The sequence below is a fragment of the Apium graveolens genome, chromosome 7, assembly GCF_009905375.1.
Source record: "Apium graveolens cultivar Ventura chromosome 7, ASM990537v1, whole genome shotgun sequence".
NCBI lineage: Eukaryota > Viridiplantae > Streptophyta > Magnoliopsida > Apiales > Apiaceae > Apium > Apium graveolens.
Window position 1 is genome coordinate 249,502,820 of NC_133653.1, and position 27,987 is coordinate 249,530,806.

Genomic DNA, 27,987 nt, shown 5'->3' on the forward strand with positions numbered 1-27,987 from the left:
GGCTGTGTACGACTTTGTCATGATGCCATTCAGATTAATCAACGCCGGGGCGACATATCATAAAATGATGAATACCATCTTCAAAAGCCAACTGGGAAGGAATATGGAATCTTATGTTGATGATATAATTTCCAAGTCAGTCACGATCCTGGATCACATCAAAGACCTCAAGGAATGCTTCGACAACTTGATGAAGTACAACATGAAGCTGAACCCGGAAAAATGCGCTTTCGGAGTCCCCTCTGGGAAATTTCTCGATTTTCTGGTTAGTAAATGGGGAATAGAAGCCAACCCAGAGAAAATCAAAGCTATAACGGAAATGGCAATTCTCCGGACTCAAAAAGACATTCAGAAACTGGCAGGATGCTTGGAAGCCCTTCGCAGATTTATCCCAAAACTAGCAGAAAGATGCTTGCCTTTCTTTGAGCTGCTTAAAGGAGCCCGGAACAAAAAGCTGGTCGATTGGACTCCGGAATGCCAAGCCGCATTTGAAGAAGTCAAGCAACACCTAATGAACCCGCCTACTCTTTCAAAAGCCAAGCCTGGGGAGCCTCTATATTACAGTCGAGGCGAGAGCGGTCTCTTCGGCTCTCATACGGGAAGAAAGTGGGACACAGAGCCCTGTCTACTATGTATGTCAAGTCCTCAAGGACGCTGAAACCCGGTACCCAAACTTAGAAAAATTCGCCTTAGCCCTTGTACACTCAAGCAGGAAGTTAAGGCAATATTTTTAAGGCCGGGAAATCAAGGTGATCACTGATCAACCACTTTGAAAAATCATGCACAAGCCGGATGCCACCGGGAGGTTGGTAAATTGGGCAATCAAATTGAGCCAATTTAACCATAAATTTGTTCCAAGGACGACCATAAAAGCCCAGGCATTGGCCGAGTTTGTCATGGAGTGCACTTTCCCCGAAGCCCTAGAAGTGCCAATAACCCAATTCGGAGGCGAAAAGGAGACTAACGACAATAATGCATGGACTTTATATGTTGATGGCTCGGCGATAGTCGAAAGGTCCAGAGCAGGCCTAATCCTCTCCAGCCCGGATGGATTCATAATTCAACAAGTCATAACATTTGCTTTCAAAGCAACCAACAATCAAGCTGAATATGAAGCACTCCTCCCCGGGCTCGGGTTAGCCAAATCCCTTGGAGTCAAACATTTATTTATCTATAGTGATTCATATATTATGGTCAAACATACCATTGGAGAATATATCACGAAAGATCCCAAGTTGGCTCAATATCAAGCAATGGTGAGAAGTATCCTGGAAACCATCCTGGATACCACCATTTTGCAAATTAATAGAGAAGGAAACTCCAAAGCAGATGAGCTATCCAAGCTCGTCCAGAATACCTCGGACCTAAGCAGTTCGGTCTACTTCGAAGAGCTCGGGGCTCCCAGCACCGATCGGCCCGAAGTCTTGTGCATCAGCAGCCTGGATAATTGGATGACTCCCTATATAGCCTATTTGAAGGATGGAACCCTACCAGAAGATCAGAACAAGGCATGCTACCTCGTATATAAGGCTGTTTGGTTCTTTCTGGAAGATAATCAGCTATACAGGCGGACCTTCTCGGTGTCAACTCTAAAATGTGTCGATCCGGATGAGGCAGATTATTGTCTCCGGGAGGTGAACGAAGGAATCTGCGGGGATCACCTAGCTGCCAAGGTACTAGCCTACAAAGTCATCAGGAAGGGTTACTATTGTCCCACTATCCACGTAGATGCAGTTGCGTATGTAAAAAAGTGCAGCAAGTGCCAAAAGTTCAGCAATGTGCCAAAACAGAGTCCAATCTTCCGGGGTCGGTGCTCTCTCCGGTGCCATTTACCGTCTGGGGAATCGATATCATGGGTCCTTTTCCCCGGGCCAAAGGAGATTTGCGCTATGTGCTAATAACAATTGATTATATTACCAAGTGGGCAGAAGCCAAAGCTATGAGAATCATCAATCAACAAGACTACATCAAATTCATGGATTCAATTGTGATGAGGTTCGGGATTCCAATGATTTTGATCTCGGATAACGAAACACAGTTTGTTGGTTCAAACTTTGAAGCCTATCTGAAAGAGCTCGAGATCAAATACAAGAAAGCGTTTGTGGCCCACCCCCAGGGAAACGAACAAGTAGAGGTCACCAACAGGACCATACTTAGAGGCCTTAAAAAGAGGTTGGAAGAATCTAAGAAGAACTGACCAGATGAACTCCCGAAAGTCTTATGGTCTTACAGGACCACCTCCCGGACTGGAACCGGAGAAACTCCTTTTAAGCTCGCCTATGGCACAAAGGCCCGGCTACCTGTAGAAACCGGATCCCCCTCCCACAGAGTGGTCAACTTTGATGAAGTCTCGAATATTGAAGGCCTCAAAACCATCCTAGAACTCTTGGATGAAGTAAGAGACCGGGCTGTGGAAAAAATAGAAAGCTACAAGGAAAAGACAAAGCTCTATTTTGCAAAAAAGGCCAAGATAAGGGAATATGAGGTGGGAGATCTGGTACTCCGGGACACCGAAGCTTCAGACCCAACAAACCAAGGAAAGCTACATCCAAACTGGGAAGACCTCTACATAGTCAAAGAAGTGCTCCGACCAGGAACTTACAAGTTAAACCACCTCGGCGGAACCGAAGTCCCAAATACCTGGCACGGAGCGCAGTTAAGGAAGTTCTACCATTAAAGAAAAGGTGCACATTGGGATCATCTCTAAATTTATGCTATTAAATCTTAATGTAAACACTCTTTTCATTCACCCCAGAATGTAATTTTTGCTTTCAATATAAATGAAAAACTCTACTTTGAGCGTCCCATAGCTTAAATCAGGTTCATCATGTTGTTTGTTACTATCATCATATTACTTAGAAAAAATTCTATAAGTTAAAAATTTACCCCATCCCGGGGTCTGCAAAAACACAACCCATGTGTACTTAGAAAATTTCTTAAAACTGGAAATTAACCCCTTCCCGGGGTCATTTAAAAAGACAGCCCATGTGTACCTAGAAATATTTCTATAAGTTGGAAATTTACCCCATCCCGGGGTCTGCAAAGACACAACCCTCTTGTACTTAGAAAATTTCTTAAAATGGGAAATTAACCTCTTCCCAGGGTCATATAAAAATATAGCCAATGTGTGCTTGAAAAAATTCCTATAAGTTAAAAATTTACCCCCTCCCCGGGTCAATTAAAGCAAAACGTTTACTTAGAAAAAATTCTCAAATGCTAGAAATTCTCATATGCAGATCAAAATGACAAGTGAAAAGAGAAAAGAAAAACACAAGTACATTAAACTACCCCGGGGAAACACATCTCGGGGGCCAAATCGCAATCAATTCAGTTATAGACAAGATTAAAATAGCCAAAAGGCTAAGTTCAGACAATACTTATAAACATGAAATACAAATTACAAGCCATTATGTGGCCAAGTCTTCATGCTTCGGTTGCTGGCTCGGCGGGAGGAGATTGAGGCTGCTCCGGATCATCTTCAGGGAGAGGAGGCTGCTCGGCGAGTGGCGATTCAGGGAGAGGAGGGGCATTGCTAGAAGTTCCGGCTCCGGACTCCCTTGCCAGGATAGCTTCAGCCTCTTTCTCCATCCGAGTTTCCTCCTCGATATACTTCTCAAGGAAGACATCAATTGTACCCTGAGGATTTTCGCCAAGGTACTTAGAGGCAACCCTCCAGCAAATCTGGATCTTCTCCAGTGCCTTGTCGTTTAACTCCTCAAAGTACGCGGGAGTACCCCGGAAACCCAGCAAGAACTTCTTCAAGAGTGGGCCGGGCGGCTAAATCATCTCTCAACTTCTTGTTTTCCGCCCTCATATCCCGAACGGAAGCCTCAGCCCGGTCCTGCCTCTCTCGAATCTCGTCCTAAATCTTCTTATGAGCCTCAGATTCCTTAGCACTGGCCTCTCCCAACGCTTTCAACTCCTGGGAGAGGTTCTCAGCCTCGGTCTTGGCAACCTCCGCAACATCCGCCTTTGCCTTGAGACTCCGGGTAATGTAAACCAATCCAGCAACCCGGGAGTTAGCCTGAAATAATTACATGTCAGAGCTAGACGATACACTGTAGAAAAAAGACAAGTACAAAAAAATAATAAGGAAGAAACTTACAACAATCATTTTCTCCTGAAGTGAAACCAGGATATATTCCGGAGGCTCTTTCCGGTACTTCTTCCTCTCAGCAGTGGAGGCATAATTCTCGAAGAGCTCTTTCCGGTGAGTCTCCGGAGTGAAGCTGGCCAGTAAAGCCTTAAGAGTTTCCGGGGTGTCCGGAGCCAATTCAGTAGCAGTCCTCTTGGGAACTTGGCTCTCAGACCCCTCTCCATCCTTTTCCCCGGACTCCACAGGGGCACCCTTCCTCTTCCGAGATACCGGAACCCTTGTTGTCTCTTTCTGCGACACGTCCTCAGCCCGGGGTTCGTTGATAACAATAGTTGACCTCCCCGGACGAGTCAGCGCAGCCTTCCGGGCCGTCTCTTCGCCCTCACCAACTTTCTTTTTCCCGACTTCCATGCTTGTCATACCTTCGATCCTTCACAACTTGGCTGACAAATCCTTAAGTTGAGCAGACATGTTCGGGGGATAGGGAATTAGCTTCGGAATACCTGGAAATGAAACAACAAAATATTAACCCAAATACAGACAAACAATAAAATTTAGAGCAATAAAATAAAACTAAGGCAAAAGACTTACAGCCGACAACATGCATATTTTCATTGTTATTAAATGTATCCAGGGTCCATTGCATCCCGAATGCCTCACAGAAGGCATAAACCATCGCGAGAGCTACTTGCCTGAGCCGCTAGACCGGAAATTTATTTGTTTTAATTACAAGTTTATGGAGCGGCATGAATTCCGGATCCCCACCCCAGATAAAAATAAACTCCCGGTGTCAGCCCTTTAGTGATGTCAACATACTAACTGGAAGTACCATCTTATCGGACGGATACCCACAATCCTCAATCCGGAATAAAAACTAGTATATGGGTTGGGACGTGGACCTCTTGATTTTAAAGATATAATGAAAAAGCTTGAAGGTGGGAAGGTAGTCATTGGCGTGAAGCTAAAAACCAACTTATCCACTTCACCAGATTTGGGGCTGACTGGGTGAAGGGAATCCCGTACACGTCCCCACATGGAGACTTGGTAAACTGGTGTAGTCCGAGGCGCATGCCCCAGAGATGTTCTAAGGGTATCCCTACATAGCCCCCAGCCGGTCTATGGTATACCCTCTCGTGCTCATCGGGCCACCTCCACTCATATTTATCCTTAAGATTAAATGTAAGCCTAAGAGCGCTGTATACCTCGGCGTCTGTGTACTTCTCTTGAATTTCCTTGTGTGCCGCCCCACACCCATATTGGGTCCCCGGGGCGGTAAAAAACTTCCTATCCATATCAGCCTCATCATATGGCTCCCTGCCATCTAACCCTTCCGGCCCCCCATACACCTCAGACAGGTCCCTGTAATAGAAGCCTAATGGTCTACGTCCTCCCAGGACCCATCCGGATTCGACAAAGTACCCCCGGGGCCTAGAACTAAAGTTTGGGCCAAAACTTGGGCAGGTGGTTCAGCTCGGGGAGGCATCTCTGAGGAGCTATTACTAGAAAAAGAAGATGAGGGTAGGCTGACAACAATTCAACTAAATCGTTGGGTCGCTCGGGGTACCGGATTCTAAGGTTAGCAATGTTCTTAAAGTGACTACTTGGCATATACTATATATACATACATGTGTACCCCAGAGTCATTGTCAAACCCCGAACCCAATCACAAAAACAAAACAAAAAACAAGAGAGTTTTAGAAACAGTCCGTGCACAAATCTAAACCCAAAAACAAGATCTATGACATATACATACAATTCTATCAAAAAACACAAGTCAAGAACATACCCCATATTCAACTATATTTTTACACTACCAAAAACCCATATGTTGGCACAAAAACTAGCAAAATTGGTGTTTTCCATTCAAATCAAACGCAATACACCAAAAAAAACCACACAAAACATATTAAACTACACAGTTAAACTTCGAAGCATCGAAACAGTTGCAAACCTCAAGAGAAGACTCGAAAATATCAAACCAAAATACAACCAAAATGGAGCATGCATGGCAAAGTAAGAAAAGAAAAGAACAAGAAAAAAAATGGAAAGAAGCACTTATAGGTAGCAGGAGAAAACGTAAAGGCTTCGACTGGAAAATCTCTGCAAAATCGCCAAATAAAAACTATTATTTTGCTCTCTCAAAGTTGTGTTTGCGTAAAGAATGGAATGGTAGAAAAGGCTGGTATTTATAGAGGACCAAAAGAAATAAGGGGGTAAGGTGAACAGTTTTTAAAGAGTGTGACGTCAGCGCCACGTGGCGTTCATTGATTGGTATCGGTAAATGTAACTGCAACAGTTATTACCCTTGCTGCAATCATGTCGTGGCACGACTTTTCAGGAGAAAAAAGGGGGGAAGTTAAAATTTTCTGCACACTCAAAGATACATATATATGAATGTATATAAACGCACGTATTTTTAGCCCCGGCTGGAATCCCAACAGTCTTCTGACACTCCGGATTTTCAGCATTAGCTTTTCAGAGTCCGGCCAAATTAAACGTCACCCTGTCCTTATCCACCAAACCTTATTCAAAATTCAAATTTTAAATCAAAGAGGCTATCTAAGTCAACCCCGAAGTCTTATTCCCATTAGACCCCGGGGTTATGGGACAACAAATCAAAGAAAACCCCCAAATTTTTTCTAAGTAGTACAAGGAACCCCACCTTGACTCAAATCAAAGAGACTAACCAAGTCAATCCCGGAGTCTTATCCTCATTAGACCTCGGGGTTAGGGGCAACAAATCAAAGAAAAACCCCAAAATTTTTCCTAAGGCGTCGCGACACGACAATAACTAATCTACTCCCCCATCCGGGTAAACCCGCATAAGGAAGTGGGGGGAAAATGATAGCCTGTAATAACAAAGGCCCAGTTATGAAAACAAAAGGCCCAATAAGAAGGGCCCATGACTCGTTTAACAGTAACACTAAAGGACCCCAGGACATGTGGCAATATCACCACCGTCCAGGTAGCCCGGATCCAGAATGTTCATACGGTCCAGATTCAGAAGTACACCAACTCATCATAGGCGTCCACACGTTCTACAGTCCAAAAGACACACCTACGGTCCAGATCAAAAAAAGGTAAAAAAAACCCTAAACCCTAATGGGAAGCCTATAAAAGGCCAAACAAAAGGAATGTTAGGGGCTACTTCATGCCTCATATACACACATATACATACACACCACAATATACATGTATAATTCCCGTTTTACCCCTTTCCCCTTTAAAACCCTTTCTCATCCTCACGCCGGAGGTGCTGCGGGGACGCCACCCCCCTCCGGTTCTGTTTTGTAGGTGCCCACCGTACAGCTACACCGCACACCGTCATTATTTCAGTCCAAACAGAGTTTGAGTCCAGGTTCAATTGGGAAGGGACCCCGGGGTGATCTGAGATTATCAATACTGTCCAGAGGATAATTTATTACTGGAATTATTAGTGAATGGACTATTATCCTAGAAATATAATCTCGGGACTACTATCCTGACAAACAAACATGGCCTTATAGGTATAATATATAACCTTTGTGGGTTGAAATCAAACCCAATGCTAATTTTTAGCACATCATTACCCCATTAAGCGACTAACCGAATTGGCCTTCAATTTTTTAGAGTAAAATTGCTTAGTAATTATTATCGAAGGGTTTAATTATTTCAAACACTGGGACAATAATTTTTTTATAAAATAAAAAAATGAGAAATGAAATATATTGATGTTATTTTCGTGATTTTAAAATTATAAACTCGCTCGACTCGTTATTATAACGTAGTTTAATTGAAAATATTTTTTAATGATATAGAACGTGAAGAATATATCATGTAAATCATATTAGATTTACAAAATTATATATACCACATTATATCCTATATATAATTGGAATAAGGAAGTTTAGGTGGTACGGTAACATGATATAGTCGTCAAGATTGTAAATTCTAATACTTATCAACTGAAAAAAGAAACAAACACTAAAAAACAAACAGCACCAAAAAACCCATATATGTACTAGATTTGCAAAAAAATCCTAATACTTATCAACTTAAAAAAAAGAAATACAAAAATCACAATAAACATTAAGTTGTAAAAAAAAATTAAAAAGTCACATCAAAGTTGACCCATTTTTTTTAAAAAAATTAATATAAAAAGTAGACAAACTAAATTAAAATTTTTAATACTCACCATCTGAAAATTTATAGAGTCAACAATATAAAATTTAGTAAATTAAAAATTACAAATTAGGCATACTCTATTAAATAACAATTCACGTTTAATTAGAAGTCACACCAAAATTTACCCAAAATTTTTTTATTAAAAAGTTTTTAATATAAAAAATTAGAAAAAGTAAATTAAAATTTACAATTTTCACCATCTGAAAATTATAGTTAAATTTATAAATTTTAATAAATTAAAAATTACAAAAAACATAAATTTTATGAGTAAATCAAGTAAAGTAAATTGTTATGGATTAAAAACTAATATATATAATTGCTGTATTTAATACTAAGGAACGTGAGCTTCGAGGCTCGATTTGACTGCTCTTGTGTTTCGTGACTCAATCTGCCTTAACAAGATGCCTACGTACCTTGCTGATTGCCAAGGATCAAGTCAAAAAACGTAGTTCTTGGTGATACTTGCCCTCGGGGCTATGGCGGCGAGGGCTACCAAGGACGTAGTGACTTTCATGTCCTCCAAGGACTAAGTCTAAAACGTAGTTCTGATTTGTGGGGTGAGGCCCCTTATATAGATGTGGGAGTCCTTGAATTGGACTTGGTGGACAAGCCTCTGAATTAGGATAGACTTAGGAGTCCTAGGAAGTAGGAAGCTGATTCCTTATCCTTTTAGGTCCCCTTGAGGCTAATCTATAAGGATTTATATCCTTATCGGGACTCTTCTCAATAGCTGATTTTTCCCTTATTAATTAATTACGAAATTAATTAATAATTAGGGCTTTTGGGCCTTTTTTATTCCATCAGGCCTGATCTGGTCCATTAGGCTTAACCTTTCTGGTCTGAGTTTCATATATCTTTTTATTGGGCCTAGCAGCCCACAGCTTGTACAATTAATGCAGTATTTAATTATACAATCATAATTTATTTATCCCTATCATTTGCCCCCCAACTTTTGGGAAACATTGAATAGGTTTCGCAGAAGTTAAGTCTATTTGTTCCCTTACAGGGTTTCGTTTTTCCGTAAAGTGTGGAGCGACCTACACGTTTACAACAAATTTTTCCTTTTATTTAGGAATTATTTTGATTTCCAGGAATTTTTCCCTTATTTCCGGGATTTTTCCCTAATTTCTGGAATTTTCCCTAATTTCTGGGATTTATCCTTAATTTCTGGATTTTTCCCTTATTTTTCTGGGATTTATCCTTAATTTCTGGATTTTTCCCTTAATTTCTGGATTTTTCCCTTAATTTCTGGGATTTATCCTTAATTTCTGGATTTTTTCCCTAATTTCTGGGATTTTCCCTAATTTTCTGGGATTTTTCCTTAATTTCTGGATTTTTCCCTAATTTTCTGGGATTTATCCTTAATTTCTGGGATTTATCCTTAATTTCTGGATTTTTTCCCTAATTTCTGGGATTTTCCCTAATTTCTGGCTTAAAATCGATCAGAATGCATTCAAAATCGATCAGGATGCAGACAAAATCGATCAGGATGTAGCCAAAATCGATCAGGATGCAGACAAAATCGATCAGGATGTAGCCAAAATCGATCAGGATCCTGATCGAATTAGCTCAGGATCTTACACTCTGGTCGACAGGATTCCTGATCGATTTCGATCAGGATTCTGACCGAGTTGGCCTTCAAAGTGACACCCTAGTCGATTGTTACACGGGCTTAATCGACCAGGATTCCTGATCGATTTAGATCAGGACTGATCGAATTAAATGGCTCTCGACCATTTTGATCGAATGGAATATCGATCAGGACTCTCTTCTCTGTCGATCAGGACTCTGATCGATCTTAGGGGATTTCTTCCCTCCTGTTCGAATAAGATATCGATCAGGACTCTCTTCTCTGTCGATCAGGACTCTGATCGATCTTAGGGGATTTCTTCCCTCCTGTTCGAATAAGATATCGATCAGGACTCTCTTTTGTGTCGATCAGGACTCTGATCGATCTTAGGGGATTTCTTCCCTCCTGTTCGAATAAGATATCGATCAGGACTCTCTTCTGTGTCGATCAGGACTCTGATCGATCTTAAAGGTTCTGGTCGATTTTTGACTTTTTAAATTCCACAGGAGCTTCTAGATTGCTCCTGATACTTCTTGTAGATGGGCCTCTAGGTTGGGCCTGGCTAAATGGGCCTAAAAACGCCTCGTATTCCGAGCTTTTCGCCTATATAAGTGTAGTGTGGAGTGAGAACCCTCACTTCACTTCCCACTTCTCATTTTCTCTCACAATTTCCTCTAGAGTTCTCCCTTTGAGAAGGCGATTTCCGGCTACCAAAGCCACCGCAGCTCCACATTTTCAAGTATTTCTGGGTTTCAAGCCTTCAACCGAAGCATATCAATGGCGGACCGTGACCTGGCTCGTTTGCAGAAGATGAATGTCTCTAAAAGAGGTACAAACATTCAAATTCAATCTCCATATACTTCCCTCATTGATATGATTAACTCGAGAGGTGATGAATATCCTTCTCTATCTGAGTTAGATTCGTATAATCATGGTAACACTTTTCATGAGTTAGATGGTAGGATAGAGTCTATGAACACCTTGTACAGACTTTCACCCCACCTTAGGATCACTCCAGCCGCCCCTGGGGATAGGACTTGTAATTGGGAGGGGGATACCCTGTTCATTTATCGAGGAGCCCTGACCGCAGGTCTTAGGTTCCCATTCCATGAATTTATTCCTCGTTTACTAGCCGATGTACGAATCAACCCTTGTCAACTCCCTCCTAACGCCTGGAGGAACATTATCTGTTTTATGGTCCTTTGTCTCAGGAATAGCTTCCCTCTTTCCGTAGCTGTCTTTAGGAAAGTTTTCCAATTCTATAATAGTTCCATGAGTCAGCCAGGCTGGGTTTTAATTCGCCAACGGCCCAAAATTCCTCATATCTTTGATAGTAACTCTATAGTCGAGAACAACCCTAAATGGAGGGATGAGTTTGTCAGGCTGACCTGGGCTGGGGGTGATTGGGCCACACTCTTCCGTAGGCCATTTTGCAAAGTATCAGATGGTAGTCCTGGTAGCATCAGATTAACTGATGAGGAGGAGGTGGCCTACCAAGCCTTAATTTCAGATGATGGGAAAACAGACACCTGGACCCTTTTAGAGGAATTTTCCTTGAAGAAAGTTGGTCTCTCCCAGGCCAGTGATAAGGGTAAATTTATACCTGCGTAATTATTTTTCCTTCTCTTTAATCGCACTTTTTCTTTTTTTCTGGATTTTAATATTCCTTCTGCTTTTCCTTTCAGCTTGTGAGGCTATTAATAATGTCAATAGGCCCAAGGAGGGGGAATCTGGCCGCCAGAAGAGGGCCAAGTTAAACAGGGACCCCAGGAGCAAACCTGACGGTCCTACTTTCCTTAAGCCCCACGTCCCGGTGGTCGAGTTGGGGGACGATGTGGATCCTCCACTTAAGGCACATTCCTTCAGGCCTAACTGGGGCTTCAGGAGGAGCGATACGGTGGTTGGATCCACCAAACATGCCAAGGATTGGTCGTACCATTCCATCACTCCCCATGATTTCACTGACATTGTTACGGGGAGTGACGTCGAGACTATTGAGCTTCTGGGTTCTCAAGCCCAAGCTGCGGTAATTTTCTTTTTTCTTCTCTTCCTTTTGTGAATTTCAACTTTTCTTGTATCCCAATGAATTTGCGCCAACTCATACATATTTCTTTGCAGAGTAATACCTATTTCCAGGCGGCCCTACATCAGGCTAGATCTTGGAAGGGTAACTCTGATGTTTTTGAGAAGGAGATGAAGAAGTGGGAGGAGAGAGCCAAGGTCCTGGAGAAGAAGCTGGACACGAAGAAAGAGGAGCTGGCTAAGGCTCATTCCGAGCTGGTGAAACTTAGGAGCGATAAGGATAAGCTCATTGATGACTACATGGATTCTGACAAGTTTAGGAATCTCATGGAGATTCATGATGAGGGTCTTTATTCCCTACAGTTCACTCAGGGATGGGATGCGGCCGTGAAGGCTGTTTCTGAGAAGTACCCGGGCTTAGTCGACCCTAAGGACTTTATAAGTCCTGAGCAGGCTGAGTCAGAGGACAGCATAGACACCCTCTTCAACTCCCCTCAGCCAGATGATCGCATCTTGGATCCTAACACTGCTTCTCCTCCCGCTTCTCCTGCGAAGGACGCTGAAGGCGCTGATAAGGAGAAAGAGAATGAAGGCTCCCGCATGGAGGAGTAGTTTTTCTATTCTGTAATTTTATCCTTAATTTATGTCTGGACTTTTGTTTGTATTAAAACTTATTACCCTGCGGGGGTATGCTACTTTCTTTATTTGCATTCTCTCCTTCATTTTTCCGATACTTTAATATTCAAACTCGGCTTAATGGGCCACACAAGTATTATCACAAGTCAAACATCCATAGGTTGAAATAATTTCAAACTCTTCCTTTTCAAGTCTGGTTTTCCTAAACCTTACATAATATGGGTTCGACCCTGATTTAGCCTATCTTACACGTAGTAAACCTTCAGGTTTTGTGCATGCCAGGTCCTCGGGACTTCAAAACCATCCATAGTTTCCAGCTCGTAGGTTCCTCTACCCTGAACGCTCTTGACTCTGTACGGCCCTTCCCAATTTGGGGCAAGCTTTCCTTTCTGTCCAACACCAGAAGCCTCTATTTTTCTCAAGACTAGATCTCCTTGTTTAAAAAATCTCTCTTTAACCCTTAGGTTGTAATAGAATGAAGCCTTTTTCTGATATTCTACTATCTTTGCATGTGCTTTATCTCGCACTTCATCAATTAAATCCAGGGCTAATCTCTGCCCTTCCTCATTTTCTTTCTCATCGAAGGCCTGAATCCTTGGAGAGGAATGTGATATCTCCACGGGAACTACTGCTTCCGCCCCATATGCCAACATGAAAGGAGTTGCATCTGTCGTGATTCTACAAGTAGTCCTGTAGGCCCATAATATTGGAAGTATCTCATCTACCCAATTATTTCTTGACTTCTCGATCCTCTTCTTTAGTCCATCCAGGATTATCCGATTTGCTACCTCCGCTTGCCCATTGGCTTGCGGGTGAGCCACAGAGGTGAACCGTAACTCAATTTCATTTTCTTCGCAATACTTCTTGAATTCCTCGTTGTTGAATTGTGTTCCATTGTCAGTGACGAGGATACGGGGAATTCCATATCGACACATAATGTTTTCCCACAGGAATTGTGCAACCTGCTTAGTTGTGATTTTGGCCAAAGGTTTGGCTTCGATCCACTTGTTGAAATAATCAATGGCTACAATCAGAAACTTCCTTTGTGCTGTGGCCATAGGAAAAGGCCCTAGAATATCCATCCCCCACATAGCAAAGGGAATAGGTGAGTTGATAGAGGTCAGCATCTCGGGGGGTTGTCTGGCGACTGGTGCATGCTTCTGACAACGATCACACTTCTTTACATATTCTTTGGCATCAGCCATCATTTCTGGCCAATAGAAGCCTAAACGAGTTCTTATGAGCCAAGGCCCTGCCCCCCAAGTGTTGCCCACAAATACCTCCATGCACTTCCTCAAGAGCTAAGCGTGCCTCATCGGGCCTGAGACACCTCAAGTAAGGAACCACGAAAGATCTTTTATATAGAATCCCATCTATCAAAGAGTACCTTAGTGCTCGAATAGTTAACTTTCGTGCCTCAATTGCATCGCTTGGCAACCAACCGGTCTGAATGTGAGCCTTGATGGGATCAATCCATGATGTCCCCAAGTCTACGGGAGCCACAAGCTTAACATCTATGCTTCGTGTCTTCAAAACACGGAAGTACACACTTCCTGAACTTTCTTCAATCTCAGATGAAGCAAACTTTGATAGTGCATCTGCTTTAGCATTTTCTTCCCTTGGAATGTGTTCAACATGGCATTCATTAAATTGGGTCATCACAGCCCTTACTAGGCGAACATACTTAGCCATCGTATCATCCCTTGCTTCAAATTCTCCCTTTACCTGGGATATGATCAACTTCGAGTCTCCACGGACCTTTAAGTTTTTGACTCTAAGTGTCCCAGTTAGACCAAGGCCAGCAATCAGGGCTTCATACTCTGCCTCATTGTTTGTGGTTGGGAAGTCTAGCTTCATGGCATACTCAATTAAGAATCCATCAGGGCTTTGCAAAACCAACCCTGCTCCACTGGAATTTGCTTTTGATGCTCCATCAAAATAGAGAACCCAATATTCTTTCTCCTCGTCCCCATTGTCGACTCCCTTGTATTGAGGTATGGTATCTTCCTGCCCCCCGACTTCTTGGTTGGGTATGGTACATTCCACCACGAAGTCAGCTAGTGCCTGGGCTTTTATGGCCGTACGCGGCTTATACTTGAGATCGAACTCTCCCAACTCTATTGCCCACTTAATCAGTCTCCCACTTGCCTTGGGACTGTGAATGATATTTCTCAGTGGCTGATTTGTTAGCACTTCAATTTGGTGAGCTTGAAAATAAGGACGCAGCTTTCTTGAAGCCATTACCAAGGCTAAAGCGAATTTCTCAATGGCTGAATAATTCAACTCAGCACCATGCAAAATTTTGCTGACATAGTATACGGGTTTCTGAACTTTCAGTTCCTCCTTAACCAACACCGCGCTCAAGGCGCTTTCTGAAACAGCCAAGTACAAGAATAAAATTTCACTCAGAACTGGCTTGGCCAACAACGGGGCCTGGCCCATATACTTCTTTAACTCTTCAAATGCCTTCTGATTTTCCTCACTCCATACAAAGTCTTTAATGTTCTTTAATGACTTGAAGAATGACAAGCACTTGTCTCCTGACTTGGAGATGAATCGTCCTAGCGCAGCAACCCTTCCTGTGAGTTTCTGAACATCCTTGACAGTTTTTGGGGGTTCCATGTCCAGGATTGCCTTTATTTTATCGGGGTTAGCCTCAATTCCCCTCTTTGAGACCATCAATCCCAAGAATTTTCCAGATCCTACTCCGAAAGCACACTTCGTCGGATTCAACATCATCTTGTGGTACCTCAGGACCTCAAAAGCTTCCCTTAAATGGGCTATATGATCAGTCTTTACTAGACTCTTGACTAACATGTCATCAACATAGACTTCCATAGTCTTACCAATAAGATCCTAAAAAATTCTATTCACCAACCTTTGATAGGTGGCTCCTGCATTCTTGAGACCAAACGCCATAACAAGATAACAATAAACACCAAAGTCAGTGATAAATGATACCTTTGGAATGTCATCCTTATGCATTTTGATCTGGTTGTATCCGCTAAACCCATCCATGAAACTCAGCATCTCATGTCCAGCGGTGGCATCAATCAAAGTATCAATTCTAGGCAGCGGAAAACAGTCTTTGGGGCATGCATCATTCAGATCGGTGAAGTCTATACACATCCTCCACTTTCCATTAGCCTTCTTCACCATTACAGGGTTTGCTAACCACTCCGGAAATTGAATCTCCTCAATGAAACCAGCCTCTAAGAGCTTTTCCACTTCCTGCTTTATAGCCTCTTGTCTTTCCGGGGCAAAATTTCTTTTCTTTTGTTTCACTGTCTTCCGACTTGGATCCACGTTTAGCTTGTGAGTAATTAACTCCGGGTCTATGCCTGGCATATCAGCTGCTGACCATGCAAACACATCACTATTTTCTTGCAAAAATTTCACTAACTTCCCTCTAAGGGGCTCCTCTAATGTGGCTCCAATGAAAGTCATCCTCTCAGGATTCTTGGGATCTAAAGGAACCGAAACCAATTCTTCTGCTGGCCTTCCTCTATTCTCATCATTTTCTCGAACATCCATATCTTCAATAGGAAGAACCTGCCCCCCGACTCCATCTGCCCTCAAGGAGGCCACATAACAGCTTCTAGCCATTTTTTGATCTCCTCTCTCTTCTCCAATCCCGTTTCGGGTGGGAAACTTCATGACTGAATGGTAGGAAGAGGGGACTGCCTTGAAGGCATGTATCCCTGTTCTCCCCATGATAGCATTATAAGTTGAACTAGCCTTTACCACTACGAAATCCAGCATCTGCGTTGCTTGCCTTGGCTCCGTACCTATGGTGGTTGGCAACTTGATTATCCCTTCCACAGGACATTCTACTCCAGCAAATCCATATATCGGCATGTCGGTTGGTGTTAACTGGGAGTCGTTATACCCCATCCTTAGAAAGGTGTCGTGGAGCAAGATATCCACAGAAGCACCATTATCCACAAGGACCCTCTTAACCGGGCTATTTCCTATTATCGGCGTTATGACCAGCGGGTCGTCATGGGGAAACTTCACACCCTCTAGGTCGGAATCATCAAAAGCCAATGTTACTTCTGTCCTGGCCCTCTTCGGGGCTTCTCCAACAATATGCATAACCTCTCTAGTATATGCCTTTCTGGAATTTTTGGACAATCCAGCAGCAGTTGGACCTCCAAAGATCGTGTTTATCACAGGCCCTCGAGGTCTCGGCCCTCCATAAATGGTGTTTATAACTGGTCCTCTAGGTTGGGGATTCCGCCCCTGATCATCTTGGTCCCTCCTACGATCTTCAAAGTTCTTCCTTCCATTATTATTTCTGTCTCCTCCATCTCCAGTATACTTGTTCAGTCTTCCTTTTCGAATCAAAAACTCAATTTCATCTTTCAACTGCCTACACTCATCGGTGTCATGGCCAACATCTTTGTGAAACCTGCAATACTTGCCCTTATCTAGCTTGGCGGGATCAGCCTTCAAGGGCTTAGGCCAGCGAATATCTCTGTCTTTCTCAATCTCCATCAAAATCTGACTTCTGGGAGCATTCAGCTTAGCGTATTCAGTGAACTTTTGCCCAGGTCCTCCCTTCTTGGGGGTTGAATCAGGGTTTTGTTCAGTTCTAGGATATTTATCCTTAGCGATATACTCCAAGTCAGTTTTTCGTTTCTTGCCTCCAGTGGGCTCATTACTTACTACGGTCTTCCTCATACTTTCTTCAACCTTGATATACTTCCCTGCCCTCTCTTGGAGCTGCAACATGCTCTCAGGGGGTCGTTTGGCCAAAGACATCTTGAAAAACTCATCCCTAGTTCCTTGTTGCAGTGCTATCATGGCTACCTTATCATCAAGGTCTGGGACTTTTAAAGCCTCCTTTGTAAAACGATTTAGGTAATCTCTTAAGGATTCTTTAGCTCCCTGCACAAGACTCATAAGAGATGCTGAACTTTTCTCATGGACTCTTCCACTGATGAATTGCTTAATAAAAGCCTGACTTAATTCTCTGAATGATCCAATAGAATTTGGGGGTAGGCGACTGTACCATCTTTGAGCCATACCCGACAGGGTTTGAGGGAAGGCCCGATATTTTATAGCATCATTCACGGGTTGCAGCAGCAGTGCATTAGAGAATGTCCTAACATGATTAGCGGGGTCTCCCGTGCCATCATAGGCTTTGATAGTGGGCATCTTGAATTTTCTTGAGATATGGGCATTCATTATCTCTTCTGTGAAGGGTGGAGTTGGATCATCAGGATCTCCAAGGGGAAGGAGATTGCTTGGATCAGTTCTTGGGACAGCAGCCCTTCTTCTTACCGGACCATCCAGGTCTATGATAGGAGGAGGATTTCTCCCCCTAGGAGGTATGTGGGGTCTGGTGGCTTGGTGAGCCTCCAAATCACGCCTCAGCCTTTGGATTTCAGCCTCATGAGCCCTGATCTTTTCCTGCACTTCTTGGGGATTCGCCCCTGGGGTGCTTTGGGGGCGTTGCCTTCCATCGGCCATTGGCTCTTTTCCAGGACGCCTCCTTCTCGGGGCTACTTCATCATCCGAAGATTCGGAGTCTCTCTCAGTGTATGGACCAGAAAATTCCCGATCCTCAGGGATAGGATCCAAACCTCGTATATAGGGGGGCGACCGCCCTCGTGCTTCGCTTCGCCCAGCATATCCACTTCCTCCAACCTCAGGGTGAAGAGGCATCCCATAAGGGGGGTTAGTAGTAACAATAGTTGAATATTCATACCCGACGGGTCGAGAATTCACAGGTATATGTATTTGTTGAACTTGAGGATTCGTACCTTGAATAGTCGGGGGAGTTGTCCCTTGTGGCTGAGGATGAGTTGCCCCTGTCTGGACTTCCCCCTGAGTAGATGCATAAGTTGAATGGGGAGGAACCTCCACGGTTGATGAAATCACCTGGGTTGTCCCTGATGGTGTTCCCTCCTCCAGAGTGCTGGTTGTTCTCCGTGTTCTCGCCATGGTTGTTGTTCCGTTTCTTCCCACAGTCGGCGCCAAATGTTATGGATTAAAAACTAATATATATAATTGCTGTATTTAATACTAAGGAACGTGAGCTTCGAGGCTCGATTTGACTGCTCTTGTGTTTCGTGACTCAATCTGCCTTAACAAGATGCCTACGTACCTTGCTGATTGCCAAGGATCAAGTCAAAAAACGTAGTTCTTGGTGATACTTGCCCTCGGGGCTATGGCGGCGAGGGCTACCAAGGACGTAGTGACTTTCATGTCCTCCAAGGACTAAGTCTAAAACGTAGTTCTGATTTGTGGGGTGAGGCCCCTTATATAGATGTGGGAGTCCTTGAATTGGACTTGGTGGACAAGCCTCTGAATTAGGATAGACTTAGGAGTCCTAGGAAGTAGGAAGCTGATTCCTTATCCTTTTAGGTCCCCTTGAGGCTAATTTATAAGGATTTATATCCTTATCGGGACTCTTCTCAATAGCTGATTTTTCCCTTATTAATTAATTACGAAATTAATTAATAATTAGGGCTTTTGGGCCTTTTTTATTCCATCAGGCCTGATCTGGTCCATTAGGCTTAACCTTTCTGGTCTGAGTTTCATATATCTTTTTATTGGGCCTAGCAGCCCACAGCTTGTACAATTAATGCAGTATTTAATTATACAATCATAATTTATTTATCCCTATCAGTAAATAATTCCAATTTGATACTAATAAAAATAATATTATCAACTTATTTATGATACTTATAAATTCTCATATTTTCTATCATTATCTTATTATTGTATTATATCATATACATAATCCGCGTAAAGTACAAAAATAAAAATTTAATTGTGATTGGTATAATAAATTTATAGGTGAATATGTATAAATTTAATAATTTTAAAATTAGAAATATATAAAATTTTAAGTAAAAAACAATACGACAACTAAAATAAAAAATTTAATATTAATAGAATAAGTTTTAACAACTAAATAGAGTTATAGATGTCATTTTATAATTTTTCCAAAATAATAAATTAATTTAATTCAATATTAAAAATTCTTATAAAATATTTATAAGATATCCATGCATTGCACGGGATAAAACTAGTATAAGACTAAGTTGAATGGTGGTGTTAAAGTGGATGCTATGTTATTTATGCGTATTTTGAGGTAAATAAAAAGTATAACTTTATAAATTATTTTTCAATTTTTTTTTCTTAATAGAAGTATACATATTAAATTTTAGTTAAAGAATTTTTTTTTTAGAAAAATATGCTGAACTATGACTTTTATACACTTTAAAGTATGTGTAAAAAATCAAATAAACTTATATTTGGGACGGAAATCTATACTATACTATAATAGCGGGAATAAAAATAATTTGGTTCCAACGGTTTGGTTCAACGATAATTCCCTAATTTTGATTATTACAAAAATAGATAAATAGTGTTATATATATAATAAACTACTAAATTATTAAACTACTACTAAATATAGTATACTTATGTTACTAAACTACGAATACAACTTATATATAAATAATAGTGTTACATATCTGCTAAACTATTAAATTGTTAAACTACTACAAATAGTCTATTTATTTTACTAAATTAAGACCACATATTATTCTATTATTTTTATTATAAATTTATAATCATTATATATTTATATAAATATTTTAAAAATATAATATAACTTGATAAATAAAAATTTAAAATATTAATGGGAACCGTGCTACGGGATTCATGCTAGTATTAGTAAGTCAAAAACCAACTACAAACCAATTTCAATCTGGTGGTGAACTTAAATGCAAAGTGTTAAAGTGGGTGCTAAACCAACTATAAATATTGTTATAATTGTCACAAAAATCTGTAAATACCAAAATGTGTTGATAAAATAACAGTGATAAATATGATTGTGTACTTAAAAAAATACATAATTAAAATATAATTTTATTTGAAAATATTTGGTAATCATTTAATAAAATATACTATGTGTATTTTTTACAAGTACGTGCACATTTCAATTTTTTCACATGCAAGTCTAAAATTTTTATTTTAAGTAAAAGTTGATTACGTAATTAAAATATAATTTTATTTGAAAATATTTGGTAATTATTGATGTAAAATATACTATGAGTAATTTTTACAAGTGAGTGCACATTTCAAATGAGTCAATGCAAGTCTAAAACACTTATTTTAAGTAAAATTTGATTAGTTAATTACAAAAATGTGTGAAAAATATGTTAATTTAAGTATGTTAGTTTATAAATACGACCCAAAGTGATATAGCTAGCATTTTTTTTTATAGATTTTTGTTGATGTTCGTAAAATTATAATTTGATTATACATCAGTAATTTATAACCTGTGCAATAAACTAATTTTATTTAACATTACATGTGAAATTTAATAAAATTGCTCTCAGGTTATAAAATTTATAAAATTTTATAATCTCTGATTATACATCAGTAATTTAATAACCTGTGCTATTTCGAAAAAGTAGCACAATTATTATTTGAAATTGAAAATTTTGTGTGTTTGAGATGAAAAGGATAATTATTCAGTTATTAGTGATTATAAAATTTTATTTATTTAGTTTTTTTAATAGAATTTTTCGATATTTTTTGAAAAATAAGGTATTTTAGTTGGTAAATAAAAAATTAACATATTTTTTTAGTTAGATTTCAAAAATCAGAATTAGTGAGAGAGATTTTGATATGTGATTTGTTGTTGATTTTTTAAAAATGAAATGATTTATTGTCGACTTATTGAATAGTCAAATATTTTGAAGAACCTAACAAATATTCATAGTTTAGTTAAAAATGTTAATTAATTTATATATACACTAATTTATGACTAAAATATAAGTTATTAATTATTACTTATTATTTTATTTTATTAAATAGAATTGTCTATGATATTTATGAAAAATGTGCTCGCTTAGGGAAGATAATTTGTGATTATGCCTAGGGAACTACAAACTGTCGCTTACGTTTATCTTTTTTCACGTGATTTGCGTGTGAGTCCGTGAGGCCGCAGGTTCTCTACGATAAATAAAAAAAATGAGATTTTATTTGAAAAAAATAAAAAAGTTAACTTGTTTCAAATAAAAAATATAATTGATGTATATATACTAATTAGTATTAAAATATATTTAAAATAAATAACTCATAAAAGAAATAAATAACAATAAATAAATAAGATTTACATGAATAATTAAATAAAGATAATCAAACTATTTTTTTGTTTATGCTTTATTTTTAGTATACACAAATTTAATCTTTAATTTGAGATAGATATATGTTTTTCTTTTAAAAAAATCAAAACTATTTTATATATTTTTTCTTGCTAAATCATTTTTTTGGACATAAATCATATTTTGATCATTTTTTTTTTGACGAAACTGAACTTGCATTTCTTATATATCATCAAAATCATATTTTGATCATCTATTGAACAATAGTAAAGTTGAAACCAAAATCTTATATTAGAACTGAAGAGGAACCCTGAGAAGTGAGAATTGACTTGACTTGGAAGGTGAAGAGGGGAGAAGAGATGGAAAATAGTAAAGTTGCAGAGCTGAAGCTGTTGGTAGAGCAGTTGAAACTCAATCCTTCGCTTCTGCAAAACCCCGACCTTTCCTTTTTCCAACACTACTTGCACAGGTCTCTCTCTCTCTCTCTCTCTCTCTCCCTCTCTCTCTCTTCCTCTCTCTCTCTCTCCCTGATGTTCCTGTATGTGTTTCAGCATGGGAGCCACTTTTCCAGCAGCTTCAAATTCAGTTAGTTCCACTTCCAACTCTTTTCTATCTCCATAACATTTTATATCTTTATGTGCACATGTGATTTGACCATCCTGAATTTTACTTTTCATGTGAATTTTATCGAATCAATATGAAATATGACATTATGTTTGCTATTTCCAAGTAGAGATATAGAAGCAGAATTGTAATTGCCTCTTTGAATCAAGTAATCAATCCATTTTGTTGCAATTGTTGATTGTGAATGTGCTCTTGTACGGAGTATCTTCTAGTATGAGGCTTTCTAATATGATTTGTTGAAATAATTTTTTCATGTAATAGGTTGCTCAAAATCGAGTCCTGATATTGTGAATACCTATCAAAATATGTTAGATGCTATTTTGAAGTCTGGAAATTTTCTTGTAGATTACATGGTTACACACACACAAATACATATTTTTCTATGGCTTATCTAACTATCTCGTTTTTGCGTCCTAATAGTAGTGAGTTTATGTGCAGGGTAATGATCTTGAGGATTTATATTGTTCTAAAGTTTGAACAGATATCAATTATCTAAACACGTGATCTTTGGTGATGATGAAGGGGATGATGATATTGTAGAATCTGATATCGAGTTGGATGATGCTGATGTTGTTGAACCTGACAGTGATCCTCCACAAAAGGTAATATAAGTGATGGGATTATCAGAAATGAAAATATTATGTACTGTCTTTCAGTTTGAGAAATTAAGCGTGATTCTGTTTCATCGAAGATGGGGGATGCTTCAATTGAAGTAACTGAAGAAAATCTGGACGCTGCACAGGCTTTGAAAGCAAAAGCTATGGATGCATTAGAGAAAGGCATGTTAGTTTTTGATGGAAAATAGAGTACGTGAATCTTTTTTAGATGGTTCCCTGGGAAAAAACTGTGTTCACATACATAAATGTGTTATAGGTACACTGAATGAAGCCATAGATTACCTAACTGAAGCTATTACTTTGAATCCACGTTCTGCAATACTATATGCTACCAGAGGTAATTTTGTACCATGACTAATGACTCAAGGGACAAATTGTCAAGTAATCTGTGTAGTTTCTTTGCTCTTTATATCACTTGACTCAACTTTTCACCCCCCTCTCCATTGCGTGCTTGTGATGCTTTATGCAGCTAGTATCTTTGTCAGAATAGAGAAACCAAATGCAGCTATTCGCGATGCCAATGCAGCATTGCAGGTTTTTTTAAATGTCCACAATTTACATGTTTTTCTATTGGAGAAAAGAAGTTTGATCTTTCTTAGCTGACTATTTTTTGAAGCGTAGAAAAAAATATTTATAGTTTTGTTTCAGGTCAACCCTGACTCTGCTAAAGGGCATAAAATAAGAGGATTGGCAAAAGCCATGCTGGGCTCTTGGGAAGAGGCGGCACATGATTTGCATTTTGCTTCAAGATTAGATTATGATGAGGAGATCAGCTCAGCACTTAAAAAGGTTAGGTTTTAACACTCACAATAATGTAATAAATGTTTCGTGCTTTATTCTATTCTTATTTTTTTGAGCAATAAAAAAAATGACTATAAAACTATAAAACATATTGCAGGTTGAACCTAATCTGAAGAAAATCGAAGAGCATCGTCGTAAGTATGAACGCCTGAGAAAGGAGAAGGAGATTAAAAAAGTTGAGCAAGATAGGCAAAGGCGGCAAGCTGCCCAGGTGCTGATAATGCTATTGAATTTTTTTATTAAAAGCATTTTATATTTCCAAATTCCAAGGGTTTCGGCACACTGGGATTGCTTGGTGTTCGTTGTTAGTGCTGTACTGTGTTGGTGATTTGTAAGGTGCATGCCCAAATCCTGCCTTATAAAAAGTTAAAACCAAGAAGCTAAAAACTGGCCAAATTACAGCCAATTACCTCAAATAGGTTACATCACTGTTATTTGAGATTAGTAACAACCTGTTATGGCCACCTTCACTTTTTGTAAAACCCTTAGTCTAGGTGTATGTTTCAAGTGTTGCATGGTACATGAATCATTTTGCAATATGGTATGAGTACGAGTAGGTGGAACATCATCTGCTATGAATCAGATATAAAGAACAGTGATTCAGATGCGCGGTCAATTTGAAGACCCCATTAATTGTTACTTTTGTACAATTTAAACATTTTGGACATTATGTATCGCCTTGGTGATGCCATGATAACAATTTGTTTGGTTTTTATGTTCTTTTTACTTTTTGCTGAAATTGGTCTCTTATGCTTCCTTCTGCATTTTCAAACTTACTTTTAATTGTCTCTGATCTCAAGTTGTTGGCTTCCCTCCCCTCCTTTTTCTCTTTCACATTGCAATTCTTTAATGTTTTTATATTTTTCTTATTTGAGATTTTTGGCTCTCCAGATTTTGTAACTCTTAGGATTTCTAAGTAATCATAAGTTATTTGATAGGCCTCACTTTTCCTAAGGCCTCAACCATAGGTGCATACCTTGATCAAATATATTTACCGTCAATTTTTTATTCAGAACTCTTGAGTCAATTTTAGCCCTTATTTAAGGTTGGATGAAAGGGTATCAATGCATATCAAATTAGTCTAGGCTTATTATCTGCACCTATTTTGCATGTCTAACTTTTGATTTCTAGATTCACCTCTTTCTCTTCCCTTTGATCTATGGCTGGTTCATTTTGATTTTATATATTTGAAACTGGGTCATCGGGAGATTGTTAGTTATTTTATTGAGTTTGTTCGATTTTTTGTTAGTTTCCTTGGTTTGTTTTATTCTCTTTTGATGATAGTTTATTTCCGTCACTGTTATGGCAATTTTTAGTTTTTACTCATATGATTTTGCCATGGACAATTACATCAGAAAAATGAGAGTGGACTTTCCATCAATTATAATATTTATTTAGCTTTGCAAGTGTTTCAATGTGCAGATCATTTACGAGGTAGGAGAGAGTATGTTCATTGATTCTGTCATGACAATGTCTACTCGTATGATTTTTGCAATTACATCAAAGAATCAGAGCCCCTTCCCATCAATTATAGCATCTATTTAGCTTTGCTAGTTTTTCAACGTTCAGATCAATTATAGCATCTGTTAGCATGATTCCTACCTTGTTTCCATTAGTATTGCCAGGGAATATTTGTTCAAATTTGCGCCCGTTTCCTTCTACATACGTTGATCCAAGCCTTACATCATAATTCATTCATCCCGCTTTAGTAGTGGCAGAACCCATCACCCCCTCACAGTAACCGGACTCATGTGTTTTCCTCGTGTATCCACTTCTACTTTATGACCGCACTACTGTGCTTTGCTATTACAATGTTGTAGTTAAAAATAAAGTGGACTTGTAACAATTAGCAAAATAAGTAAAGAAAAGGTGGAAGTGTATTTTAGGACTGTAGGGTTAGTAGGAGAATGATTATCACGGTCTGATAAATAACTTTGATATAATCCCTTTTTATGCCTTATCTCATATATTGCTTGTTAGGTCTATTGCTTACCGAGTTTTCAATTATATGCAGGAAGCAAAATCTGCCTCTGCTTTTAAGGATGGTATGACTTTCAACTCTGTTTAATTTTCTGATTTTTTCCAGTCACCTGATTTGTTTGTGCTCCTCGTGCTCCGTTATATATGCAACATATATCTAGCTTTGTCAAGTCTTCAAAACGAAATAGCAAAAGTAAAATTTTTGATGAAGCTAACATTAAATATGTGGAAGATTTGTTCTTGCAATATTATTGTTTGAATTCCAAGTCTTGTAGTCAATGGTGTGTTTTGTGTGTATAACTTCTACAATGTTGATAATTTTATTTGGCTAGTGCAAAGTTGATAATTATGGATAGATTACTTGTAAAATGGTCTTGTATACCTTCTTCTAGTTGAAGGCACATGCAGATCAAGAATATTAGAATTTACTGATTACGCATTTTCCCCCCAAATGCCATTCTGGTAGGAATTCATAAGAGTCATGCGCTTTACATACAAGACGCCATTCATTCTGTTATCTTGTGTATTGAGATTGTGGAGTCTGTTTCAGGCCTTGTGCGAAATAGCCGTCATTCTCAGAGGGCTTGAGCAGAAGTTCAAGGCCTTGACTTCAGCGTCAAGACCTTAACTGCTGTGTTCAGCATTTACCCATCTTATATGTTTGGCCTACTTTCTTCTCTTATAAATATTTTCATGTAATTTCAAAGCCCCAACACAACACAATAGTGTGAGAGATCAATGCAATAATAGTGCGGCTTGTGGAATAGGAATACACAAACCATGTGTATTTGACTTGTGTGATCTATCTATCAAAAAAACTTGTGTGATTGTTGTTTATTTAATTTTTTTTGATTATTTGCTTTGTTTTCTCTTTCTTTTCTTTACTGTCAGCATTATTTATATATTTTTGAAAGTACCTGAAAGCTCCCCTTCAGTGTAATCGCAAATATGGTTTTGATGATCGTCATTCTCTGTAAATAAGCCAAATTTTCCAGCTTCATTATTCTTAATAGTCCTTGAAAAAAGTAAAACATGCTTGGATCATTTATTAGATTAAAACTAAAATAAGATCCGTGTTTTTCTGAAGATAGTTTAACTTCTTCAAAACAGTGCATTGCACATGGCACATACAAATTAGTAACATCTATGTTTAGATTTATCTAAAGCTTATTTGAGATAAATTAGAAAAGAGTTGCTCATGTATGTTGTACTTTCCCTTATAACCATCTTCTAGGGCGTCTTTGCTTATATTATATATACGATTATATAAAATAATAAACGTGAGTCTTTTAATATCCATATATTTACATATTTTTAAGCATTTTTCTTTAGTTTTATGCCGACTATGTACTTGATAATAGTATAGTCATTCACTTCAAAACTTTGTCTAAAGACATGAGTGAAAAAATTACATGACCATTAGTAGTGTATATACCAGTAATTTGGTGAAGCATGGCTTATACCTTCATGCATGTGTGCATTTGATTTAAGGTGATGCACACTTGTAAACTTTCTTTGTGACTTTACTTTGAATTCTATAGGGCAAGTTATTAGAATTCATTCTACTGGCGAGCTAGAGACTATATCAAGTGCTGCTTCCAAAGCATCCCGTTTGCTGGTTATATACTTCACTGCAACATGGTGTGGACCCTGTGGTTACCTTTCTCCCACATATGCAAACATGGCCGGGAAATACCAGAAAGTTTGTTTTTTGAAAGTGGACATTGATGAGGCTGAAGCTGTGGCTAGAGTTTGGAATGTTAGCAGTGTTCCTACCATATTCTTCATTAAGAACGGGAAAGAGGTTGACAAAGTTGTAGGAGCCGACAAAAATGCACTTGAAAATAAAATTATCCAGCATGCAGGGTAGATATGATCTGAGAAAAAAGAAGAAATTTCGCAGCTGTGTTTGTTTAGTCTTGTGACAGTATCCAATTGCTTAGCCAGTTTGTTAGGAAATCGGATTTCCTGTCCTTGGTTGATTTCTCTCTCATGTGATGCTTGGACTTTTTATACATCTGAACACTTGTTTCACGGGTGATGCTCCTTTTACAATACAATCAGTCTATGCGGTGTTAGATAATATAATAATTTGCAATGAGTCTGGGTTTATGAATTTTTTTTTAGAATGTTTGATGTCGTGGATGTATTGAAGTCACGAGTTATGAAAGTACTGTAGGAAATAAACGGCCCGTTTCAGTATATTGTAGAAGTGCAGATCTGAACACCTGTTATATATCTCTCATGAGAAACTATACATTTAATTACTGTATACACTTATCTTATGGACATGTTTGATATAAATTCGCCATATAAAAGCGATACAGGGTCAAATTTTTCATGATC

The 27,987-nt window shown here is 39.0% G+C and overlaps 2 protein-coding genes across 2 annotated transcripts; both read left to right on the forward strand.

Annotated features, from left to right (window-relative positions):
* The first annotated feature begins 779 nt into the window (after positions 1-779).
* LOC141674630 (uncharacterized) lies at positions 780-2,677 on the forward strand. The gene is made up of 3 exons (XM_074481340.1): positions 780-1,673; positions 1,757-2,172; positions 2,233-2,677. The coding sequence occupies exons 1-3, from the start codon at positions 780-782 to the stop codon at positions 2,675-2,677; spliced, it is 1,755 nt and encodes a 584-aa protein (XP_074337441.1).
* Positions 2,678-21,868: 19,191 nt separating this feature from the next.
* Positions 21,869-27,982, forward strand: LOC141671718 (TPR repeat-containing thioredoxin TDX). The gene is made up of 10 exons (XM_074478036.1): positions 21,869-22,088; positions 22,171-22,203; positions 22,764-22,845; positions 22,935-23,022; positions 23,117-23,197; positions 23,330-23,394; positions 23,509-23,649; positions 23,759-23,872; positions 25,676-25,706; positions 27,183-27,982. Exons 1-10 carry the CDS (start codon positions 21,979-21,981, stop codon positions 27,509-27,511), a joined length of 1,074 nt encoding a protein of 357 aa, XP_074334137.1. The 5' UTR covers positions 21,869-21,978; the 3' UTR covers positions 27,512-27,982.
* Positions 27,983-27,987: the final 5 nt, after the last annotated feature.

Excerpts from the sequence above, each read along its gene's own strand:
- LOC141674630 (XM_074481340.1), top strand. The coding sequence starts at position 780 with ATGCACAAGCCGGATGCCACCGGGAGGTTGGTAAATTGGGCAATCAAA. Across the intron at positions 1,674-1,756 it reads GGGATCACCTAGCTGCCAAG|CAAGTGCCAAAAGTTCAGCA; the intron begins GTACTAGCCTAC and ends AAAAAAGTGCAG. Across the intron at positions 2,173-2,232 it reads CTTAGAGGCCTTAAAAAGAG|GACCACCTCCCGGACTGGAA; the intron begins GTTGGAAGAATC and ends ATGGTCTTACAG.
- LOC141671718 (XM_074478036.1), top strand. The coding sequence starts at position 21,979 with ATGGAAAATAGTAAAGTTGCAGAGCTGAAGCTGTTGGTAGAGCAGTTG. Across the intron at positions 23,023-23,116 it reads TATGGATGCATTAGAGAAAG|GTACACTGAATGAAGCCATA; the intron begins GCATGTTAGTTT and ends AATGTGTTATAG. Across the intron at positions 25,707-27,182 it reads TGCCTCTGCTTTTAAGGATG|GGCAAGTTATTAGAATTCAT; the intron begins GTATGACTTTCA and ends TGAATTCTATAG.